Source organism: Mercenaria mercenaria, chromosome 5, assembly GCF_021730395.1.
Source record: "Mercenaria mercenaria strain notata chromosome 5, MADL_Memer_1, whole genome shotgun sequence".
Taxonomy (NCBI): Eukaryota; Metazoa; Mollusca; class Bivalvia; order Venerida; family Veneridae; genus Mercenaria; species Mercenaria mercenaria.
In genome coordinates, this window is record NC_069365.1 from 71,589,461 (window position 1) to 71,612,049 (window position 22,589).

At 34.0% G+C, this 22,589-nt stretch overlaps 1 protein-coding gene across 1 annotated transcript; it reads right to left on the reverse strand.

Moving 5' to 3' along the window:
* Positions 1 to 158: 158 nt before the first annotated feature.
* Positions 159 to 5,973, reverse strand: LOC123559118 (heat shock 70 kDa protein 12A-like). Its single transcript, XM_045350932.2, has 4 exons — positions 5,651 to 5,973; positions 4,147 to 4,365; positions 3,205 to 3,355; positions 159 to 2,409 (listed from the first exon to the last, which is right to left on the reverse strand). Exons 1-4 carry the CDS (start codon positions 5,963 to 5,965, stop codon positions 1,340 to 1,342), a joined length of 1,755 nt encoding a protein of 584 aa, XP_045206867.2. The 5' UTR covers positions 5,966 to 5,973; the 3' UTR covers positions 159 to 1,339.
* Positions 5,974 to 22,589: the final 16,616 nt, after the last annotated feature.

Below are 22,589 nucleotides of genomic sequence, written 5' to 3' on the forward strand. Positions count from 1 at the left end.
GATTTACTTGGATAACTTAATGATATACTTTCTTGAATAATTTGATACATTTATACATATAGCCTAACATCTATTACATGCATAATTTTAAGTAATAATTTACGTACATCTTGAAAGCTTGGAAGCTTGGACACACACACACACACACACACACACACACACACATATTTAGTAACATTAATCCTCCGTACCTAAACATTTACAATATTGTCAATATCTCTGCTCACGTGGTACAGCACACATGTTATGTCATTGTTGCTTTAGTTTGAGGTTCTGACAGTCAAGTAAATGTATCTCTGTTGAGCAACACTATGCGCAGGAATGACGTGTTCGTTTTTCCATTGATGTTTGCTCGACAGAGGCTGCACTGTTCTCGAAACCGTGACCAGCAAACATAATTATTCTTTTGATATCTTATCATATCACTAAATTCTTGGAAAATGTCAAGTAAACTGTAAAAACTATTCTTACAGCAAGAACCGTGAGTGTATTGACAAACTTATGAATTTAATACTTGCTTATATATGATGTGCGTTTATGTTGACAAGCATTTAAACTTAAAACTAGCACATACTTAATTAGTGATGATAATATTGACAAGCGTATAAACTTAAATCTTGCACTTATGTAATGAGTGGTAATATGACAAGCGTATAAACTTAAAACTGACACTTATCTGTTGAGTGGTAAGATTGAAATGTTACGCACTTAAAACTTGCCCTTGTCCATTTAGTGGCAATATTGACAAGGTTTAAACTTAAAACTTATCTATTGTGTGGTAATATTAAAATGTTGCACACTTGAAATTCGCACTTACATACTTAATGGTAATAACTGTATTCCGTTTAATGTAGTTAACCCGTAACGATAATCGGCAAAATACGTATTTTCATTTTATGAAATCGGCAAACTTCGGGTTTTTATGGAAAGCTGTGTACGTGTTGAGCTACATGTACGTTCAAATAATGCCAAATTTCCTAACGAGAATACATAATCACACGGAATTTGCCGAGTTCCATCACAGATCAACTACCTTAAACAAAATCAATTAACCAAAGATAAATGTTAATTAAACCAAAACTTCTATCATTCAAAACATTTGATTTTACAATCATTAATTAATATTCAAGCCAAGTATACAGAGTAATGAAATCAAAATGTTAAATTGTTTAAATCCAGCTCAATGTTTAAGAAAATCAATGGTTTGGGTAAATCATAAGGTTTCTAGCAAATGATGTCATAAAAACATTTTGTGATTAAAGTGATCAACAAATATATGATAAAATGTCAGCCACTTCATTTATAGTCTCTGAAACATTATTGTAGGATTTATTTGTATTTATTGTAACATATCAAAATTTGCATTGAATTCTAGTCCAGAAATTTCATCGAAGACTGTAACCTCGAACTCGGTCATTCCAAATTTCATTTCAACTCTACCTTCTATTGTATCAGGCCATCCATTCTTTGGCGGAAGCATTGCGACATGACCCAGCTTCCAGCAATTGTCATCGTCGATATAAGTGGGTTCTGGGTTAGTCGATGCGAATATGTTGCAATACTCTATCATTCGCTTCCTGTCTGGACTTTGAAATGTGTCAATGAAGTTATTTGTCCTCTTCTCACCAAGTTTCAGTGTATCGCCTACTCTAACAATCTTCAGAAATATGTCTTTGCATAGGACGTTACCATCGATAACAACACGCTTGCCTTTCAAATGTAATTTCGGGTCAAAGGCATTGTGAAAATTTATTCCATATGTAAACTTGCTGACTCTTGCTGCCACTATCTTAGGCTGATGGCCGTACATGACAGCGCCTTTCAGCACTGCCGTTCCTGCGTCATGAGGGATAACTAGTGTCTTTTCTGGGAAAGCTCGCCGTATCATTTCTTGTACAAGAGGCGATTCTGAAAATCCACCCACCATTAGAATAGTCGAAGCGTCGCTGGACAGAGGGCTTTGAAGAATATCTCCTACGTGTGCTACGATGCTTTCGATGGACTCTGTGAAAAACTCTCTGAAGATTTTTACATCTATTCTCATCTTGTCTCCCTTTATTGCCACTTTATCGTCGAATCCATTCTTTTTCAGGACATCATCGATAGTTCTCTTCTCTACTTCTTTATACAAAACCATTAGGTTGGCAGGAATCCGCATGGTAATCTGGGTTGTGCTTTCAAAACTAATTTTTCTCTTCTTCACTTCAAACTCCATGGAAAGGTCAAAATCATCAATATGGCATTCTTCTGCAAACCTTTTCATAACTTTAGAACCAAACAACTTTTCCAGAAATCTTCGAAATGCCTGATCGACTTTTGTTCCTCCCCATGCTCCTCCACTGGCTTTGTGTAGCTCCGTTAAAGAACCATCAGAAAGAATTTTATGCACTGTGACATCAGCTGTACCTCCTGTAATGCATAATTTCGGAATTAAATGGTAATTTGATATTTATGTCTACACATCATTTTTGACTTCACAACTGATAACATGTATTTATATATGAGCATATTGTTACTCACTCCTCATGAAATATTTCCTAAATAAAGCTTTCAGTTAACAAGACTTAGTTAAGATTTCCGACTTTCAAAGAAAGCAGTGAATGTTTTCAAAAGTGTTTCTTACTACAACTATTTACTATTGCAACTGTTTTCCATTTATACAAGACCTTAAAAAATAAATGTTTGTTATTGAGACTTGGCGACATGTGCAGTTCCCACTTCTTCTATTTTTAATGATACAGCACGATAAAACCCTTAAATTTCAGATGTTCACATTCCCAGCTAAAGCACATGCAGGGAACTAATGCCCGATATCTTCATTTGAAGTCCTTTTCCTAATTATGTTACAAATTTAAACATGAGTAGTTGTATATTAATAGTGTGACTCTTTGATCTTTTAATAAAACTTTACTACAAACATCACAGCAGCAATCGGATTGGCTGACTGGAAGAATTTGCCCTTTTGAATGTCAAGGAAAATAAGGTCGGCCGGAATAGAGTTAATATTTTATTTAGGCTAAGTGTAGTTATTTCTCACTTAAATAATAATTATGTAAAGTGGCTGATATCGTCAGGGAAATTTAACAAAGACAAGCATATTTTTAGAAAATGTTATTAAATTATATCTCTTTAGATAAAGAAAATCAGGGAAAGAGAAGCAAATCAAAATATACTTAATTTGTAACTTGACCAAAGTACTCATACCTCCAATGTCAACAACCATGTAAGTAATTCCTGGTTTAAATCCTGGTAATGTTGATCCCGCAGCTAATCTGTCTATAGGTAGTCTTTTGCAATAAATAGATGCAGCTTCTGGTTCGAGTGCAAGTACAAGGTGCGCGTTTGGTATTCCACTCTGACAATAAAATATTTATCGTTTGAAAAATTGTTAAGCATGCAAAAAAAACTGTTTTGGAGTTATCAAAACCAGAGATTCTCTTTTGTCTTTATATCTAAAACCTTGTGAAGTGCATAGTTCTTAAATGCTGTATGTGCTAGTGCTATAAAGCGATACAACTGCATTTATAGCTTCCACATATGAAAGCCCGTAAACACAATTGTTGGGTTTTGAAAGTGTATTAGGGTGTGGGGTGGACGGCTAACGATTCGAAGTTAACAACTAAAATTTATAAAAAATAAACATAGGACGATAAAGATTTTCAACTTTGTATAAGATTCTACTCCACATCCTATATATAAAAAAAATCTGTGAAAAGATCCTTTGAAAGCATAGAACGCAGCCAAACAAAATAATAGCAGACTCGATTTGACTGAGTCTGTTCATGACAGGTATTGAAACACCCCTCACGCCCCCTAGCACCGGTTTAAGCGGAATCAGTGTGATAGAAAATTATTGAATTATCTCCGTGGTCTCCAAGGATAAGAAAATAAATTATAACAATAATGAGTCCAAGTTCGATAATATATTTTACAGCCGCTACACATCACTTAGACACTGCTGTTGTGATAGTGAGGTGAATTTGTCTAGGTAGCAGTACATGCTCAGAGGAATAGCTAAAAAGCTGTCCTTGACATTCAAACAAACAAAACAGGTACAATAATACCTACACGTGTTAATAATCATAAATCGTGAAAAACATGAATTTATAAAGTGTTAGAAGTTGTTAGATTTTCTGGCAATGTTACCTGAACCGCTGCTTCCCTCATAAACTGTTTGGCAGGATCAGACCAGATGGCTGGAACTGTGATCACCCATCCTACTTCGTTGTCTTTGAAAGTCATCCCTTGTTTGTCAACGGCGTCTAACAAATGTTTTCGGATGTACCGTAAACATATAGCAAACACGTCCAATGCTGGCATACTCTTGCCCTCATGGTCGTGCAGCAATGTCGCTCGTTTAAGTTCCTGTGGTAAAAATATGACAGTCTCCATAAATGCATCTGTGGAACTCAACAAGAATAGCAATATCATAAACGTATCCATAACAAAATCAGTTTTGATTCAAAATTTGAGATGCCGAAAGCAAAATAAACATTTGAAAATCGGAGCAGAAATATGTTTATTTTAAATTATAATTTTATAATAATTTAATCATAACCCCAGGCTTTATTATATATGTGCCTTCCATTTTGTGTCCGCTCTGTATCTCCTAATCCACTTGAAGGATTTTCAATTTCATTGATGCCGTCATACATGGACTATAAAATATATTTGACAACGTCAAATACCACCAAATACCATCAACCCTTTCACTATGTGTATGTTTCTTTGCCTATTTTAGAATGTGTTTGTATTTTAACCTCATTGTTAAGGTGTCGCATTAAGAGATCATAAAATCATACATGCTTTTATAACCTGATTTTCCCCACTGAGATGGTACGGTGATAGAGTTAACGGTAACTCACATGAATAGTTACTCATTTGGTTATCCCCCTAAACACTTATACTCATATTTAAACATAAATTGCATCAGTTTTACTAAACTTTTATGTCTAAAACACCCTTTATATGTACCATTTATCTGGTAGAAATTCAAACTTTACTCCTGTATTTATCCAGACTTGTTGAATTTTAAACTTTATCCGAGAGGACCCTCGAATCCCATCCCTACCTTTATCGACTTGTCAAGACTATTAGTAGGTACTTTTAAACCTTGTTTGCTCAGAAGATTTGTTCGAGATGAATTTGAAATGCAACATTTTGTCTTGTATAATTTCCTCGGGGACAATTCCCGAACCACCACTCTTACCTGTATTCCAATTATTCGGACTAGCCGTTTGTACTTTTCAACCTCATTTGCTCAGATTATTTTGTCTAAAATGACATTAAAATGCAACATTTTTTTTTCTATAAGAATTGTTTAATTTCAAAATTTTAGCCCGATTTGCTCAACATGTTGCTTCAAACTGCTTTAAAATGTGCCATTTTGTCTTGAATAATTTCAAAATTTGTCGTGGAGGACCACGAACCTCCACGAACCTCCATCTGAACAAAAGCCACATTTCTTGATGTTTCTAGATCTTGGCCAGGTGACATACTCGACGTTATTTTATACGTATGGCAAAATGTTATGTTGACTTGTTAATCTGTGTTTGTACTTAAGTTCCTGCACAACCCTCCCCCTGGAAAAAATCTGCCTTTTTGTTTTTCTGGTCTGGTATCAGCACCTGTTAATAAAATGTTTACTTACCTTTTGTGAATGCAAGATCATCTTGAACTGCCTAAAGAAAAACCAACCATGATGTTTGTCGTCATTTGCCAGATCGCAGAATTTTTCCTCAGCTTCATAACCGAAAGAGTGGAAATCGCCGTTTGGATGACATAGTACAGTCGATGGTGCTTTTTGTGAAATGAGTGACTGACCAATCCAGTTATTTGTCGCTATACTGAGGGGATCTTTTATGTAGTCATGTTTCATGGAAAACGCATATCCGGAAAATGTCGTTCCAAAGTCGATAGCACAAACAAGTAAGTAGTCACCCGAATTACATTCTTTAACTGACATCTTTTCAGCATTGCTACAAAGCGAGAACACGTGTGTTTTAGTAATATATATATAAAATTTCATATGCACTTAAACTTGATTCCGATACACTTAAATTCTATGTATATTTTTCATAAATATTCTAATTTGTTAGTAATATGGAAAGTGTTAATGTAGCCTTTATATGAAAATCACAATTTGCCATTAGGCAACGGAATGCCGGACGTCCGCCCTTGCCAGAAATAATATCTGGCTATGTATCTATGGTGTTGATGGAATAGATATCTGTAAATTCTCTTGATAGGTGTCTTCTGTAAACATTAATGCGAAAACGGTCTAAGTGCATATAATAAAGAAGAACATAGATTTCTTTCGCATTCACCTCTCTGGTCCCTTTAATAAGACATATTTGGTGTTGTTCCTAGAATAGAATACAAGTCTAGTAATTGATCTTAATTCTTTCTAATTCATGAGACTTGTATTATATTTGTATCTTATTTATATTTCTAATAATATATCTGCATTAGTTACACACGAAACAAGAAGAGCATTGATCAAAAACAGCAATATGTAATCATGGGAAATAACAATAAGTTAATTGTTATTGTTCCTTATAAGTTTTTAATTACGATATTTCTATGTGTAATGTTCGTAAATACGTGTTTTGCTCTTCAGTATTGGATGTAATAAAAGTAAAGCTGCGTATGTTACAAAATCAATTTTATCGGATCGCGCGGCAAAAATACGCAAATAATTGCATGTCTGATAGCATTTAGTGTGTAATAAACAAACTGACTAAAGGCTAGGATTAGGATTACCATATGTACAAAATATATACATAAAAGATACTCGTCATTCCAATCGTTTTAATCTGGTATATACCGGAGTCTGTAATATATCACAGGTCTGTTTTAGTCACAGTCCCCCCTATAGAATACTATTTATCTTCAAAGTTTCGCCTCTTATAAACCTAATTTCAATGAACTTCATTATGAAGTAACACAATGGTTGCATCTCTGGATTATTACAAATCATGCCACTCCATGTCTAATTTAAGAAAGAGGCAAGATGGTAATACTACATCACCAGGGTCTGTGAGCTTCTCTCCTCAAACTAAACGTTGACAAGCAATTCCGTAAGTGTTTTATGACATTTGAAATTAATTTTCTCAGTTTTATTAGCTCATCTGATTTTTTGAAAAAAAATGATGAGTTATTGTCATCACTTGAGCGGTTGTCGGCGTCGGCGTCGGCGTCGGCGTCGGCGTTGCCTGGTTAAGTTTTATGTTTAGGTCAGCTTTTCTCCTAAACTATGAAAGCTATTGCTTTGAAACTTGGAATACTTGTTCACCATCATAAGCTGACCCTGTATAGCAAGATACATAACTCCATCTTGCTTTTTGCAAGATTTATGGCCCCTTTTGTACTTAGAAAATATCAGATTTCTTGGTTAAGTTTTATGTTTAGGTCAACTTTTCTCCTAAACTATCAAAGCTATTGCTTTGAAACTTGGAATACTTGTTTACCATCATAAGCAGACCATGTACATCAAGAAACATAACTCCATCTTGCTTTTTGCAAGAATTATTGCCCCTTTTGGACTTAGAAAATCAGTTTTCTTGGTTAAGTTTTATGTTTAGGTCAGCTTTTATCCTAAACTATCAAAGCTTTTGCTTTAAAACTTGCAACACTTGTTCACCATCATAAGCTGACCCTGTACATCAAGAAACATAACTCCATCCTGCTTTTTGCAAGATTTATGGCCCCTTTTGGACTTAGAAAATATCAGATTTCTTGGTTAAGTTTTATGTTTAGGTGAACTTTTTCTCTTAAACTATCAAAGCTATTGCTTTGAAACTTGCAACACTTGTTCACCATCATAAGCTGACCCTGTACAGCAAGCAACATAACTCCATCCTGCTTTTTGCAATAATTATTGCCCCTTTTGGACTTAGAAAATCATTTTCTTGGTTGAGTATTATGTTTAAGTATACTTTTCTCATAAACTATCAAAGCTATTGCTTTAAAACTTGCAACAGTTTTTCACCATCATAAGTGGACACTGTACATCAAGAAACATAACTCTATCCTGCTTTTTGCAAGAATGATGGCCCTTTTTAGACTTAGAAAATCATGGGTAGGACAATATTTCTATTATACAAAAAAAATCAGATGAGCGTCAGCACCCGCAAGGCGGTGCTCTTGTTTTATTTGTTTTTACCTATTAGCCCGGTAAACATGTGTTGAATACAGACCAGTCATATAATACAATCTATGTACAAATGTACTAGCAATTTATATTTGTCAGGTAATAAACTTAATGTTTTAACAGCTGGTCGATCCAGGCACATACTTTTTTAAAAGCTATTTTTACTGATTTTAAATGTACATTTAACAAGTGACCTAATAGTGCCTTCTTTGAAACAAAACAAACCTCATATATTTGAATAATCTATATATTTGTATCTAAGATAAAATATACACCAGTGACTTGGTCCTTACGGTACCGATCAGCCATTATTACTCTAGCATGTATTGGGCATTATGTTAAACAATGTATCGCAATGCTAAGTCAGGCATTATTTTTCGGACAGTTGAACTAAAGCTGCACTAACTTAAAGATATACTATATGCAAATTTAGTACTTGAAAAAAAAGTACTACAGAGTATGTATCTATGTAAACTTGAAATGCAACGTGTTCTTGTGCATTTAAGGTAACTCTGCACGTTTGATAAACCGAAAGTGATGGCGTAACGTCATTTATCCGGAAAACGTAGAATAAAGCCTGGGTTCGGCGTACGGAAATGAAAATCAGTTTATGAATTTAAGGCAACCTGTGAATAAATTTATCAAATCGTAACAGACTCTATCTTTCTAAAGTTAAAATATGATATTAAAACATCTGACACGTTGAATAATTCAAAATAATGTCTTAAAAATTAGCTTCAAATAGGCGGTTCACTTTAATCATGGCCGAATATCTCAGAAATAAGCACACGGACCTGTACATTTTATTTCACCATATTATAGGTCATATGTTTATTTACGACTGTGAGAAGTTTTATTAAAATCTACATTGTGGAAATTTTTCTATTCGGGAAAATGTTATGAAAGTTGCTATTTTCCCATAGACTCCCATTATGAAAAATTGCGTGAGGTACACATTTTTCAAATCAGTCTAGCAAAAAATCAAGCACACGAAAAATCAGAGTTTAATCAAAATCTACATTGTAGAAAAAATTTCGATCCAAACGTGCAGAACTATCTTAAAGTGATGTGTACTAATTCAATAATACTACACACTAATAAATGTACAAATGTAATGACATTTTGTTTTAAACAAATATGATACTAAATTTTGATTGCATCACATCAAACACAATAGCTTATAGATATTGCCACGAAGACTTTGTATATTTAAATGAGATACTTTAGTGAAAGATAAATATGGTACATCTGTTAAAGACGCACCACAAAATAACTGTATTCTTTTGTATTTCCATGATGGTAATTATACATGCTTTGCATGAAGACAATGAGAAATAACAAGTATCTAGTTACAAATTGACAGTGAGGTATATAAGGCCAAGGCAATGTGTTTAATGTCTAAATATACATGTATTATCAAATTAATGTAGTAGTATGCGCAGTACTTGATGTATTAAGGTCAGTTTAGACCACACTTTGTTTCTACAGTGTAAGATAGTTATTACTGTATGTTTATAAAACTAAACTGAAAAGAGATTGACTGAGAAAGTTTGAAGAGGAAGTTGTGAAAATATATTAATTCAGGGAGGGCCTAAATTGTTCACCTGTCATCTTGTAGTATAGCTGTATTATACCAATATTATAAGAATGTTTTGAACTAATTAAGTTCATGTGGGAAGAAACAGTAGGTCACTAGGTCGTGGTGGGTCTTTAAAGTCCGTATGACATATTATTTACTCATTGAGTTTTGATATAGATTTGTGCATGTGCTGTATCACGTATCCATGGAAAAGAGAAAACATTTAGATCAACGTTCTATCAGTGTGTATTGAAAACGAAATAATAATAACGAAAAAATGAAAATTTTAATTGAAACTGCTTACCTCTAATTATTTCAGTGTATAAAATTCATTATTAATTTTTACCAAAATACAAAAAGGAGCTTTTATGTACAGGGAAGTTTAAATCAAATTTGAAATTGGCAAAGGTGAGATATGAACCATTTGTAAAATCTACTGTCAATGTTTCCTGTAGGAGGGGGTCAATCTGATTAATATAATCTAAAATGCTACGCATAGTAAGATCGTTTAATTCAGTCAGATTGAGGGGAATAATCTGTTTTTATAAAACTTTAGATTGTAAATGGATATTTATAAGATAGATACTCAAACTTATAATATATTATTAGAAATCAAGTATTTACACCAAATTTAATCCTATAATACACCTTGTAAACTTAAGATAGTGGACCGGTAATCGGATACGCATTCTCCGAATGCGATTCCGGCATTCATAGGCTGATCAATACGCAGCATTCTATTGAAATCTGCCTACTCGAATTATAATTTAGATGAGCGTAACTTTCCTATATTAAAGCTAACAATTTTTGTCTTGCACTTAGTCTTGCTAGAGTAACTGTTATAATTCCGACGGGAATGTGAATTCTTGGTAATCTGATATTTTAAAATATGATGGTCTAGTGGTCCAAGTCCAGGCACTGGGAATTTTCAGAGTTATTGTCGGATGTCTCTGCCATTCAACAAGTCTGTAAAGAGGGCTTCACATGTACTGGTGCTAGATATCCGACTCGTTTAAAACAAAAAAAGAACTAGGCTATATATTCACAAAGAGCTAGACTAAGTTAGCCCGGCACCCCACCCCCCCACCCCTCTCTCTCTCCCTCTCTGTTCTGGGGCGCCTTTCTTCCACCTTGACCCCCTGGTCACATTGCTCTGTGTCTGTACTAGTATGAAAATGGCATATTGACAGATTGCATTTGTATGTAAAGCAGTCTTAAACATGTTTATAATATAAATCTGGTTTAATATAAAATGTCAAAATAAAGTTACTTTAGTTTTCTTATTTATTGTTTGTGGAAAACGAAATGATAATTACGGAACAACAATTTTAATAAAACTGATTACCTTGATTATCTATCAAATACGGTCCTTATTCTTGCCCCCAAAAAGATGACTGCTTTTTACCAAAACGATTTTAAGGAATATTTTAAACTAGGAAGTTTAAATCAAATTTAGAATTGACAAGTGTGATACGTATGAACTATTAACCGCGACGGGTAGTTATAAAATCAATTATCGATGTAATGACACAGAAACAGGTGAAATGATTTATGAATAAATCAATGTTTCATAAAGCTTAACATTTTTTTAAATACATGTGCACACTTAGACTTATAATATAGGCAGAGTACTAGATATATATCCTTTAGTAAAACGTATTAACGTCAGATGACCGTTTCACGCTTCCGTAGAATCAACATTTATTACTGAAACTATTTCTGAAATGTCTAGGTCTGCAGCTCTCAAATACGGAAATATCTTACATCCGAGGCATATAATGGCACTTCCAGACAACATCAAAAAGGACCAAGGTCAGCTTTTAGCGAGAATGTTCGATAATTCTCTCCCTTAATTATTGAAGCGTTAAAGCTATTCCCTTCAAATTGGATTGTCTCCCTTACATTAGCTAAAGTCGTGTCATTTATGATCCAAATCAATTATTCTTTGTTATAGATTTTGCATTGATTTTAATATATTGCTTTGGCCAATACATGGAAATAAAGCACGCATATTACACCATAGAAAGAAACAAAACATGTAGGCAGTTTTTGATATAAATCATGTTGTTTCACAGATTCATATAGAAATATCATTCTTGTAAAGATATAAAACATTTCTGTAAAAAGCATTATGTTAGCTTATGATATTACGGAATTCATGTTTTTATATAACTGAAAATGAAAACATTTAAATATTTTTGTTTGTTTTGTTTTCTTTAGACCAGAAAATGACCGCTAAACATTAAAGCCCTGCTCCGCGGCTATTCAAATTCTATTGTGTGTACGCAACCCATGATTACAACAGGTAACAGTTAACGGCCACGCGCCGTACTTTATTTCATAGTTCATAGTCAGGATTTTTATGCTTTTTCAGTGACAATTTAAGGTTAAAAGGTAGGACTGGAGCAGGTCTTTAAAATCCGAGGATTATTTTTTAAATGAACTTTCCCATAGTATCATAGTCTTCCTCGAGAAAAACGAGACTTGTGTGATGATACATGTATTCCCATTTGTTTGAATGTCCTTGTCCATATAACAGTACTTTTGTTTAACTTCACATGCCTAGAGGTTTGCTCTTTAAAACATGATAAAATAAAGTAATAAGCTAAGCAATAAGGTATTTGACATATAGGCAATGGCAAAAGAAACGAGCAATTTAACAAAAGTAAAAAAACGTACATGTCAGTAAAACACGCACGCACTTGTTTTATTAACCGGCCTTGGTCCTTACTGTAAACTGCAATGTTTTCCATAGAAATCTAGGGAAGAAATAATCTATTTAATTATGAATCAAGTTTCTAATTTTTCTTATCAGCACTGGTGTACGTGTATCACTGAGATCCGAACTTCAATTTTTTTTAAAATTAGTTTTGATTCATCTTTTCTGCTTACTTGTAGTGTCTAAGTTATTTAGTTTTGAATAAACAATGTTATATATAAATCAAGTATGTCATTCATATATCTGTCTGTGCTTATTATACAATTCAGTCACGAGATTAAATTTACCCGTGAAAACTAAAGTTTCTTTAGCGGTAAATGTGGCTATTTTGCATGCTTTCCACGAACAAAACCGTGACAAAAATGTAGGTCCTACTAAAGTCGTGCAAACTTATGGAAAGCACGCTATTATAATTTTGTTTTCGTTTGTTTGTTTTGTTTTCAAGTTGGATTTAATTTCTATAATAGACATGATATTACTCGTCTGTTAAGGCATCGCCACAGTCACAACTCAATATCAGTTCATATTTTAAGGCCGAGTTTTTTTTTCTCTTGAAAATTGCACTAAAGCCTTAACAGTTGGTGAAATTATCATCAACATAGAAGCATATGATGATTTACAGTACATATGCCGCTTGTAAAATCATAAAAATGTTTGAGTCTCGTTTAGACCGGAAACTTACCCCAAAATATTGAAATCTTACATGCAGTCAAACTCCGATATAAAAAATATTACAAAGACAAAATTTAGTTCATTTTAAAGTACAATATTTATACTGCAAACTCTTACGGAATTTTGTCGAAATTGTTCCTAGTTATGGCATTAGACACAAAAAGACAACCCCATGTAAATTTAATTTAAAATCTTGTTTGTACATGCATTACTGACCACAGCTAGCTAGGTAAATCTATACACAATGTCCTATAATATCACCTGTTTATATACATGTAAATTATGTGTGAACAGATAACACAAATTGGATAAATTGATGGTGTTGAGATTTTTGTGTATAATTCAGTAACCAGGTAAAACTTTAAAATAATTTAATAACACTTTGTTCTTCATGGTCTGCTTTACAATTGGCTGTAATTCTCTTTTAAATGTATTGAATAAATATTGAGTTTGACTGCACGTAAAATTGCAAAATTTTGTCATTTTGGCCAGAGAAAAATATCGAATAAAGGCACAATACAAGTAGTGAAATGCACATCCTTTTACTTGCATATGTTCACATAGATAGTCAGAACAAAATTATGACAGAATTATTGACTTTATTGTTACCACTTAGTCATCTTTTATTTTTATGAAAATTTGCATGTAAAATGTTGAGTAAAATGGCCGCCACGGTGGCGATGACTTAATTTTCCACTTTCTTCGTACAGCGGGGAAATCATGCTGCGAGTAGTATCTTTTATTTAAATAAATGCACCCCCACCAGCTTTCACTAATCGCCAAACTTGCAGATTACACTATTTCCTAAGAAAAGTATTCTTACTGACGTGGTTTCTCTCCTGCCGTCGAATGTTTCAATATTCCAAAGATATTTAGCTTTCAGTCGGAACTAATCAGATATAGGAAGAAAATTTTGCTAGTGTTCCTGCTTCTGTTAGGCTGTTTTAACAGTAAGTTAATATTTTCAGTCAGTATAAGCTGTAGGGATGCTCAAACTTTGCGTTATCATTATTTAATGGTAATTACATGTGACCAAAGTGATACATGACGTTTTTATACTAGTATGTTACCACCCGACACGAAAACACGACAAATATCTTATTTGACGAGTTTTCGTGTTAAACTTTTCGTTTTGGCGTCTTCCGTTAGACATGCGCGTAACAATTATTGAACTGAACACAACGTAACTGCATGCAAAAATATGGCAAAACAACTAGAAAATATCAGTTTAAGAATAAAAATCGACTTATGTTATATGTATATTTCGGCCCAATATCATTATGTTACATAAAAAATATCGAAAGACGAATGTGGAATATCAAACTAATTACTTTTGCCTTTTTACCCCTCACCTACATTTTATGTATTTTCTCATAATGTATTAAAGCAATTTCTTAGTAGAATAATAAGAATATTTTTTGATAATGACCAGATCTGATAAAGTCTATGTTTTTGACAGTTTTTGCTTTGTTTTAATTTTGATATCTCTACCCAGTATTACGACGAAAATATTGCGAGTACGAAGTGGCGGGTTAGCCGTTAGCAATATATACAAATATGGAGGATATTAACTTTATTATAAAATTGCATGACAAATATTCAATATACCTGATATTAATCCCATGACGACAATGCAGAATTACAATCATCGTATTGTATGTGTACCCAGAGAAGAAGTATTCTATGATTAGGTTGTGCTCTGCATACGTTTAGTGGATGTGACATTTTATCGCCCCTATTAGATGTACGCACATATTGAGTGTACTATATACTGAATATTAGGGTAAGGTTTAACATAGGTTTAATAGTGTAACATTCAATGCGTGCGTACACTCAGTGCGGGAGATTTAATGCCGGCCACGTTCAGTGTTTTATAAGAACAATTATATCATAATTATAAAAAAAAAACAATGTTCTTATTCAACGAGGCAACTCATTTTGAATAACTTAGTCTTCTTCGAGGCCCTCGCGTATACGTTTTTTTTTTCTAATTATACATACACTTTATTTTCTTAAAACGATAATGAACATCTGACATATTTATGTACTGTTTTATAATCCCAAATTTCTTAATGCAGCTTTAGTTAGTTGGATAGATTCTGAGTTCAAATCGAAAAAAAAATGCTTCTCGGACCCTCTGCCACTGGCTTCAGAATATCTCCACGATTTATTAGAGGTTGCTGGGAAGCATTTGTCGTGTTTTCGTGTCATCGTGGCAAAAACGTGAAAACGTAAAAAACGACAAATAACATATGTTTTGTGTTTTCGTGTCGGCTGGGCAAGACATGAAAACCTGACATATGAGGTATTTTTGTCATGTTTTCGTGTCGGTGGGGCAACAAACAAAGGGAGCCAACACTACATATTCATATCAACAGATAAATGTGTCGTGTCTGCGCCCTCAACACGTCGTGGTTTCGCGTAGAATGGGTCGTGTTTTCGCCCCGTCAACACGTCAACACGAACTAAGACAGGAATAACTTAAAATATGCTCTTACAACACTCTACATTATAATATTATATGGAAATTTTTTCTCTTTTCCTTGAAGAAATGAGAGTCTGCGGGACGCCTTTTTGCCTTTAAAGTGTGTACTGATTTTATTTAATTTATTTCAGATGTGTTTTACTGACTCAGTTACTCAAAAGCTCAATTGCTCCATTGAAAGCAGGAATAATATTGAACCTTGAATATTAAAACATCTTTAAGTTTGCTGCTCAAAAAAAATAATTGTCAAAAAAGTACATGAAAGAACATATTTTTTTTATATTAGGTCCAACAAGAAAAACAATGCTCTATAATCATTAAATCGGTAAACTGTGTTGTTTCTGTGGTTCAGATGGAAGGCATATTACAAAATATAGTTACCATACTTGTTTTTTTTAAGTTCTCACCCTCCATTTTCATTATTTAGACATTTTGAGGATATAGGTATGGTCTGTTGGGTTTAGCAGGAAAAGTATTTGTCATTAGAACACACTTTTCTGTGGATAATTTCATTCATCAAGTATGATGCACATGTTTTGTAACATATTTTAGGCTGTTTAAGTCAGTTTGTCAGAAAATTGCCAAAACTGAACCAAGGACTTATCAGAATTGTAAAATTGGCGCATATTAAAAGTGCATTATCTCTCTGTAATTATGTATAATTCTTTTATTTATGCTTTTAACTGTTTCATTAAGGTATTTTGGGCTTGACAGTAATATGTTCATGCAAGCATAGTTTGACAGACATTCTTAATTGTAAATATGTGTTCTTAAATATGTCTTTAAGCTTTCACGGTCTAGAATTGTGTGAAAATAACATAAAATTGGCACTCTGGAGGTGTTTGACAGTCACTTATTTGACAGTAAATCAATTCGCAAGAGAAAATTTAATTTTCTTTGTTTGCAAGATTATGATCCCCCTTATTTACAGTAAGTTTTCTGTCCTTAATGGTAGCAACAGCTTTTATATATGTCCCTGTGGCCAAATTCTGATTAAAAAATGCAATGGATGTCTGCTAGAAAGACTGTTTCAGATTTAACTCCACATTATGAAAACTTCAGTCAATTAATTCATAGAAAGCTTCTAGTTCTGTTTTGACGATGCTAAATGTCTGCATAAATATAATTGAGCCTCACCATGAGAAAAAACCAACATAGTGCATTTGCGACCAGCATGGATCCAGACTGGTCAGATCCATACTGTTCGCTTCCAAACCCTGTTGCAATTAGAGAAACCGTTAGCGAACAGTATGGATCCTGACCAGAATGCGCAAGTGCACTATGTTGGTTTTCTCATGGAGCGGCTCATATACCATATTGCATGAACAACATTGTTTGAAACAAAAGGTTTGAAAGACGCAGTTGATTTAATCTAACTTTTGCACCCCTTAACCTAACGATAAATATGTTTACCTGGTAACAATAAAAAATACTATCCGACCAGGGATACCTGACAGTGACGTCATATTGTGTTTACTTTCCAATGTTTACCTTATATTATACTGGATTATCATTATGTTTCTTTACCTATAGCCTCTAAGATAAGTTTTACCTGTAGCCTAGGATAAGTAGCCCAGAGGATAACGGCGGTGTCGTAGTAGTCGAAAGGTACCGAGTTCGAATCCGGTCGGCGGAACTTTTTTCCCGCACGGAATTTTCTTATTCAACTGTATAGTTATCTTGATTTTCTAGTGCTTCACGAATTATGCGCACAGAATAAATTGTGTAGAAAACGTTCGCCATTTCACTCCACATAAAGTGGCTAAAACGGCTATGAACACGTTTAACTGTAGCGGGCCTTTGGAGAATAACGAGAAAGCAATATCTATTCTAAAACACAATGGACTGACGGTGAGACGGGCATATGTTGCATTAACATTTGGTTTACTTCATATTAGGATAAATGACTGATAATTAAAAAAAAACTAACAAGAAACCTATTTTTTTCCAAATCAAGGAAAGCAAATGTAACTGGTCTTCCAAACAATATTTTGTTTTTGCTACAAAAAATACATAAAATATACCTCGTCTACCACGGGTTTCGAACTCACATCGCCTGCGTGACAAGTAGCCAACATATCCTCTGGGCCATACCTTACTTAGAATTTCGCATATGATAAGGACATATTTCTATAAATTATAAGTATACATCCGTTTGGGGATATACTGTGGTTATTTATAGTTTGTTGACAAAAAGACGTCACTGTCAAAAATTGCCGGTGGATTAGTACTTTAAAAAATCTGGTATGTTATGGTTAAAGCTAAACAATTGTTTGGTTAGCATATTCTGTAACAGTGGTCCTCTGATATGTTTCTTTTTAAATGCACATGTAAATCATACATTTTTCAAGCCTGTGATATCAAAAGAGGAATGATGACAGGGTGGTATCTTTAACAGGACACATCATGAGTCATTTTTCTTGTTTCAGTTCAGCACAAAACATCGTTTTTCATCAGTTTTTTTATCTGATTCTGCCTGATCTTTGCACCCAGTAAGGGATTCCCTGGATCATTCACGTGTTTGGTATAACGCAAACAGGAAGTGAACCGACTCCCACTCTCGAGGAGGATGCTCTACATCTAGGCTACCAAGGCGGTAGCCTCTTGTCTGTAGATACTCTGAAGCCTCTTACCACATTATGGTTAATATTCATTAAAATACAAAATACTCTGAATATTATACTTTGGAAAAAGCTTCGAAAAATTTAGGGGTTCTGTGACACGTTTTCTAATTTTTTAGGATAAGTTAATTTCTCATTCATATTCATTTTTTGGGCTAAGTTTTAATGTAAATAGTTACAGTTTACATGCTTTGCGTTTTAGAATGTCTTACGTACAACTATCCCATATACCTAGATATTACAATAGTACGTATGCCCTTCTTGTAAATGGTTTGATACAGTCATTGATTTCGCACTGTTTCGAATCGAAGAAGTATAACTACTTCTATTTATTTCTGTCCTGATTATTTGAAATTTTGGCTACTGTATCAACTAGGCCTGTTTAAGTTATCTTTCCATGCGACCAGTACATTTAAAGGCAGACGTATGATCCCGATATCAAAGTCTATTATAATAAAAGTCTGTGTTAGGCGCAAATTAAGAGAATATCAGTGTCATAGTTTTCAAAGGCATAGAGGAGGCGGACACGATGCACCTCAAATCACTACAATTTGCCGAGCCTAGAATTATGACAGACTTTGCTTGTAATTTCATTCATTTTGGAATAAGTGTTCGACCAGCTTCCTTCGCAAACGCTATAGCAGTTGGTTTAAACGGTATTTATTAGATATATCATAGCAGTTGATTTATATAATTGCTGGAGTGGATGGTCCAGACAAAATACATAAATAAAGGTTACACTTTCTTTGAAAATGTAAGATTTGAAAATATTACATTGTGTAAGCTACTAGTATTAAAGCTATCTGATAAATAAAATGTACTCCAGGTTGCACCATACAAGGTGAATTTGCCAAAAACACACCGACAGTGTATACCTTTGAACCACCAAGAAATGATTTCGCTTTAAGACTAAACCAAAGTCTTAGTTATATGTCTTATAAAGAAAAAGAAATATACGCTACATGTTTATCTCTTGACTTCCTCTTGTTGTCTGAGGCATATTTTCATGGAAGTGGATAGAAGAATCGGCATGTTGTAAATACTTTAATATGTCTGTTGAATTTTCTTGAATAGCTTGTATAAACATACCGTGCCCGAAATCAATACACAAACGGCAACATTGGTCGAATTTAGCGGTCTTGCTAACTTACATCCCAACAATAATACAAAGGAAGTTAAGAAGAAAATACGAACGAAAAATCCCTGTTTGTTAAAGCTGTAATGTGATTGGTGTAAATTTTTTTCCTATTTACAAGGAAGATTTAAAATAGACAGATATACTAACAATGATATTTGAATTTGTTTGAAACCTTAACAATCTACAACAACACCTTTGGCCTACTATTTTAAACAGATTAAGTATCATGCGACAGCAAAGACAAATACAATAATGACATTCCATCTCAAACTAGATTAGACAAGTAAATACCGAATGTAACTAGAATGTGTCTGTAGGACACAGGGTGTGCCCCCCCCCCCCCCACTGGTACATTTGTCACAAATAAGGGGCAATAATTCAAATGTTTGCAGTCTTAATGGGGTATAGTCTCAACAAACATTTTATGAAAAGGATTCATTATCCTAGGCCCTATACTTTTTGAGCTATGAGCATCACAAACAAAAAATCCACTATTTTGGCTATTTCAAGGGCCATAACTCTGTAATAAGAGCTATGATTCTCAAGAGGAATGCCAAATGTGCAAGGTCACATCACGATAAAGACTCCAGCAAGGTTTCCTGAATTTACATCTAATACATTTTTGAGCTAGGCACATAATTAGGTGAAAAAGTGCATTTGTTTACTATTCCAGGCCATAACTTTAAAAAAAGGGGGTGGAGCCAGCCAAAAATTTAGAGGTGTGCAAGTTTATATCATGAAAAAAACTTATGCAAGTTTTCAACCATTTATATTAAATAATGTTTGAGCTAGGTCAGGGGCCATAACTCTAAAAATAGGGGGCGGATCCAAATAAAAAATAGGAGGTGTGCAAGTTCATATCATGATTAAGACTCATGCAAGGTTTCATGAATCTATATGAAATTTTTTTAAGCTAGGCATGTCACAAGGTGAAAATGTGCATTTTTGACTATTTCAGGGGCCATAACTCTGAAAATAGGGGGCAGACTCAAATAAAATATAGGAGGTGCGCAAGTTCATATCATGATTAAGACTCATGCAAGGTTTCATGAATCTATATCAAATACTTTTTGAGCCAGGCGTGTCACAAGGTGAAAATATGCATCTTTTACTTTTTCAGGGGCCATAACTCTGAAAATAGGGTTGCGGGAGCCAGGTGAAAAATAGGAGGTGCGCATGTTCATATCATACTCAGATTCATGCAAGGTTTCATGAATCTATATCAAATACTTTTTGAGCTAGGCATGTCACAAGGTGAAAATGTGCATTTTTGACTATTTCAGGGGCCATAACACTGAAAATAGGGGGCGGAGCCAGATGAAAAGTAGGAGGTGCACAAGCTCATATCATGATAAAGACTCATGCAATGTTTCATCAATTTATATCGAATACTTTTTAGCTAGGCATGTCACAAGGTGAAAATGTGCTTTTTTGACTATTTCAGGGGCCATAACTCTAAAAATAGGGGGCGGAGCCAGACGAAAAATAGGAGGTGCGCAAGTTCATATCATGATAAAGACTCATGCAATGACTTATGTTGATGTCCTTTAAAATATCAATGGTCTCATTATAATGCTTGCCCAAATGGGGATGGACTAATCTTCGGTCCATGCAACCGAGATTATCATAAACATCAAATTTTAAATTTTCAAAAAGAAGGATTGAATTATTATTTATGATTTTTTTTTCAAAATATGATGCTTTGATCTATACTCCCCACGAAATGCTACGCATAATGTGTGTGTGTGTGTGTGTGTGTGTGTGTGTGTGTGTGTGTAATTGGTCAACAAAATATACATACAAATTAGCAAAACTATTTTAAACCGCCAAAATTCCTAAAAGGTAACACTAATTTGGGAATGCTTAATTCAGAATTGGGGAAATAATACTTTCTTTGCTTTGGGATTACCTCCTTTTACTGGAGGTAGATTTATAGGGGAAAAAGCCCTGCTAGAAATTTTTGTCAAAACTTCATTTCAAAATTCTGGTCCATATTTCAATGATAGTAGGAAGTGCTTGGTATAAAGCCTTGTTGAGCATATCATTGGCACGTCCGCTCGAAATATTGTTTGCGGAGTTATTACTCATAAAATCATTTTCGAATAAAATGAGTATTAACCTAGGTACAGGTCATGTCGCTAAACAAATTTTCACTGATATATGATCTTTGATTTTTACACTAATGTTCACATAACACCGTTAAAATTTTTCACATAACACCGTTAATAAATTTCATAGTATTCAGTTACAAAGTTTACATTATTTATTTTACCACATTTTTTAGAAACTTAATGTAAATGTAAACTGTCATTTTTATACATTTCATTCCGCTATAATTGTGAAAAGGTAAATAGTTATACATAATCAGTTTCGCATAAAAGTAATGCTCTGACCTTTCTAAAAATCATATTCTAGATAACATAAAGAATTATCATCAGACTATATATAAAGATTACAGCGTCAATAATAGTAAATATAAGTAAGTTGGCGAGCGTAGCGAGCGGAAAAAAAAAAGAATGGACATTCAAGGGTATTGTGATATAATGAAAAATGGAAGCTTTGCCGAAAAGGGAGTGCGATCGCATCCGTCGCACCCCTCCGTTCACCCTCTGGCTACGCCCTTGCAGTATATGTTTCTGTGTTGTAAGCTTACATTAACTTCCACGTCTTATTTTCTCAGCAAGGGAGAAAAATCGTTTTTGAAATATCTCTCAAGCATGATTATAGATTGATTAGCACTTTAATGTATAAGAGACTGTCAAGAAAATAATTTAAAAAAGAGGATAATTTGTTTAGAATTGCGCACTTTAAACACATAATTGTAGTCACTGAAAATGAGATGTACGGCTTCCACCAGTTTCATCCGCTAGGGATACATATTTTGATAGTTTAAAAATCTCTACACTAGCTTAAAGTGAACTTCGGATGATCACCAAACTGTCATTACATGGTCTCCAATCAGTCTAATTTCAGTATGCACAGTTAATGGGTGTGACTTGTCACCGTGTTAAAGCAACTTAAAATAGTTCGCTCGTTACATTTTAACATTTTCCATGAAAAAACAGCAACAATTACTTGCTGAGAACAGGTTCACTTGTATTGGTAAACAATCCAGGAACACTGGTTAGGCCAACTGCCTGCCGTTACATAACAGAAATACTGTGAAAAAAAGTGCTTACCAAAACAAACAAATAAATGAATAAATGTGTTTTGAAACGCTCCC

Coding starts and splice junctions, on each gene's coding strand:
- LOC123559118 (XM_045350932.2), bottom strand. CDS start 5,965: ATGTCAGTTAAAGAATGTAATTCGGGTGACTACTTACTTGTTTGTGCT. Junction 3,356..4,146: donor TGAGGGAAGCAGCGGTTCAG/GTAACATTGCCA, acceptor TTTTATTGTCAG/AGTGGAATACCAAACGCGCA. Junction 2,410..3,204: donor CATGGTTGTTGACATTGGAG/GTATGAGTACTT, acceptor TATGCATTACAG/GAGGTACAGCTGATGTCACA.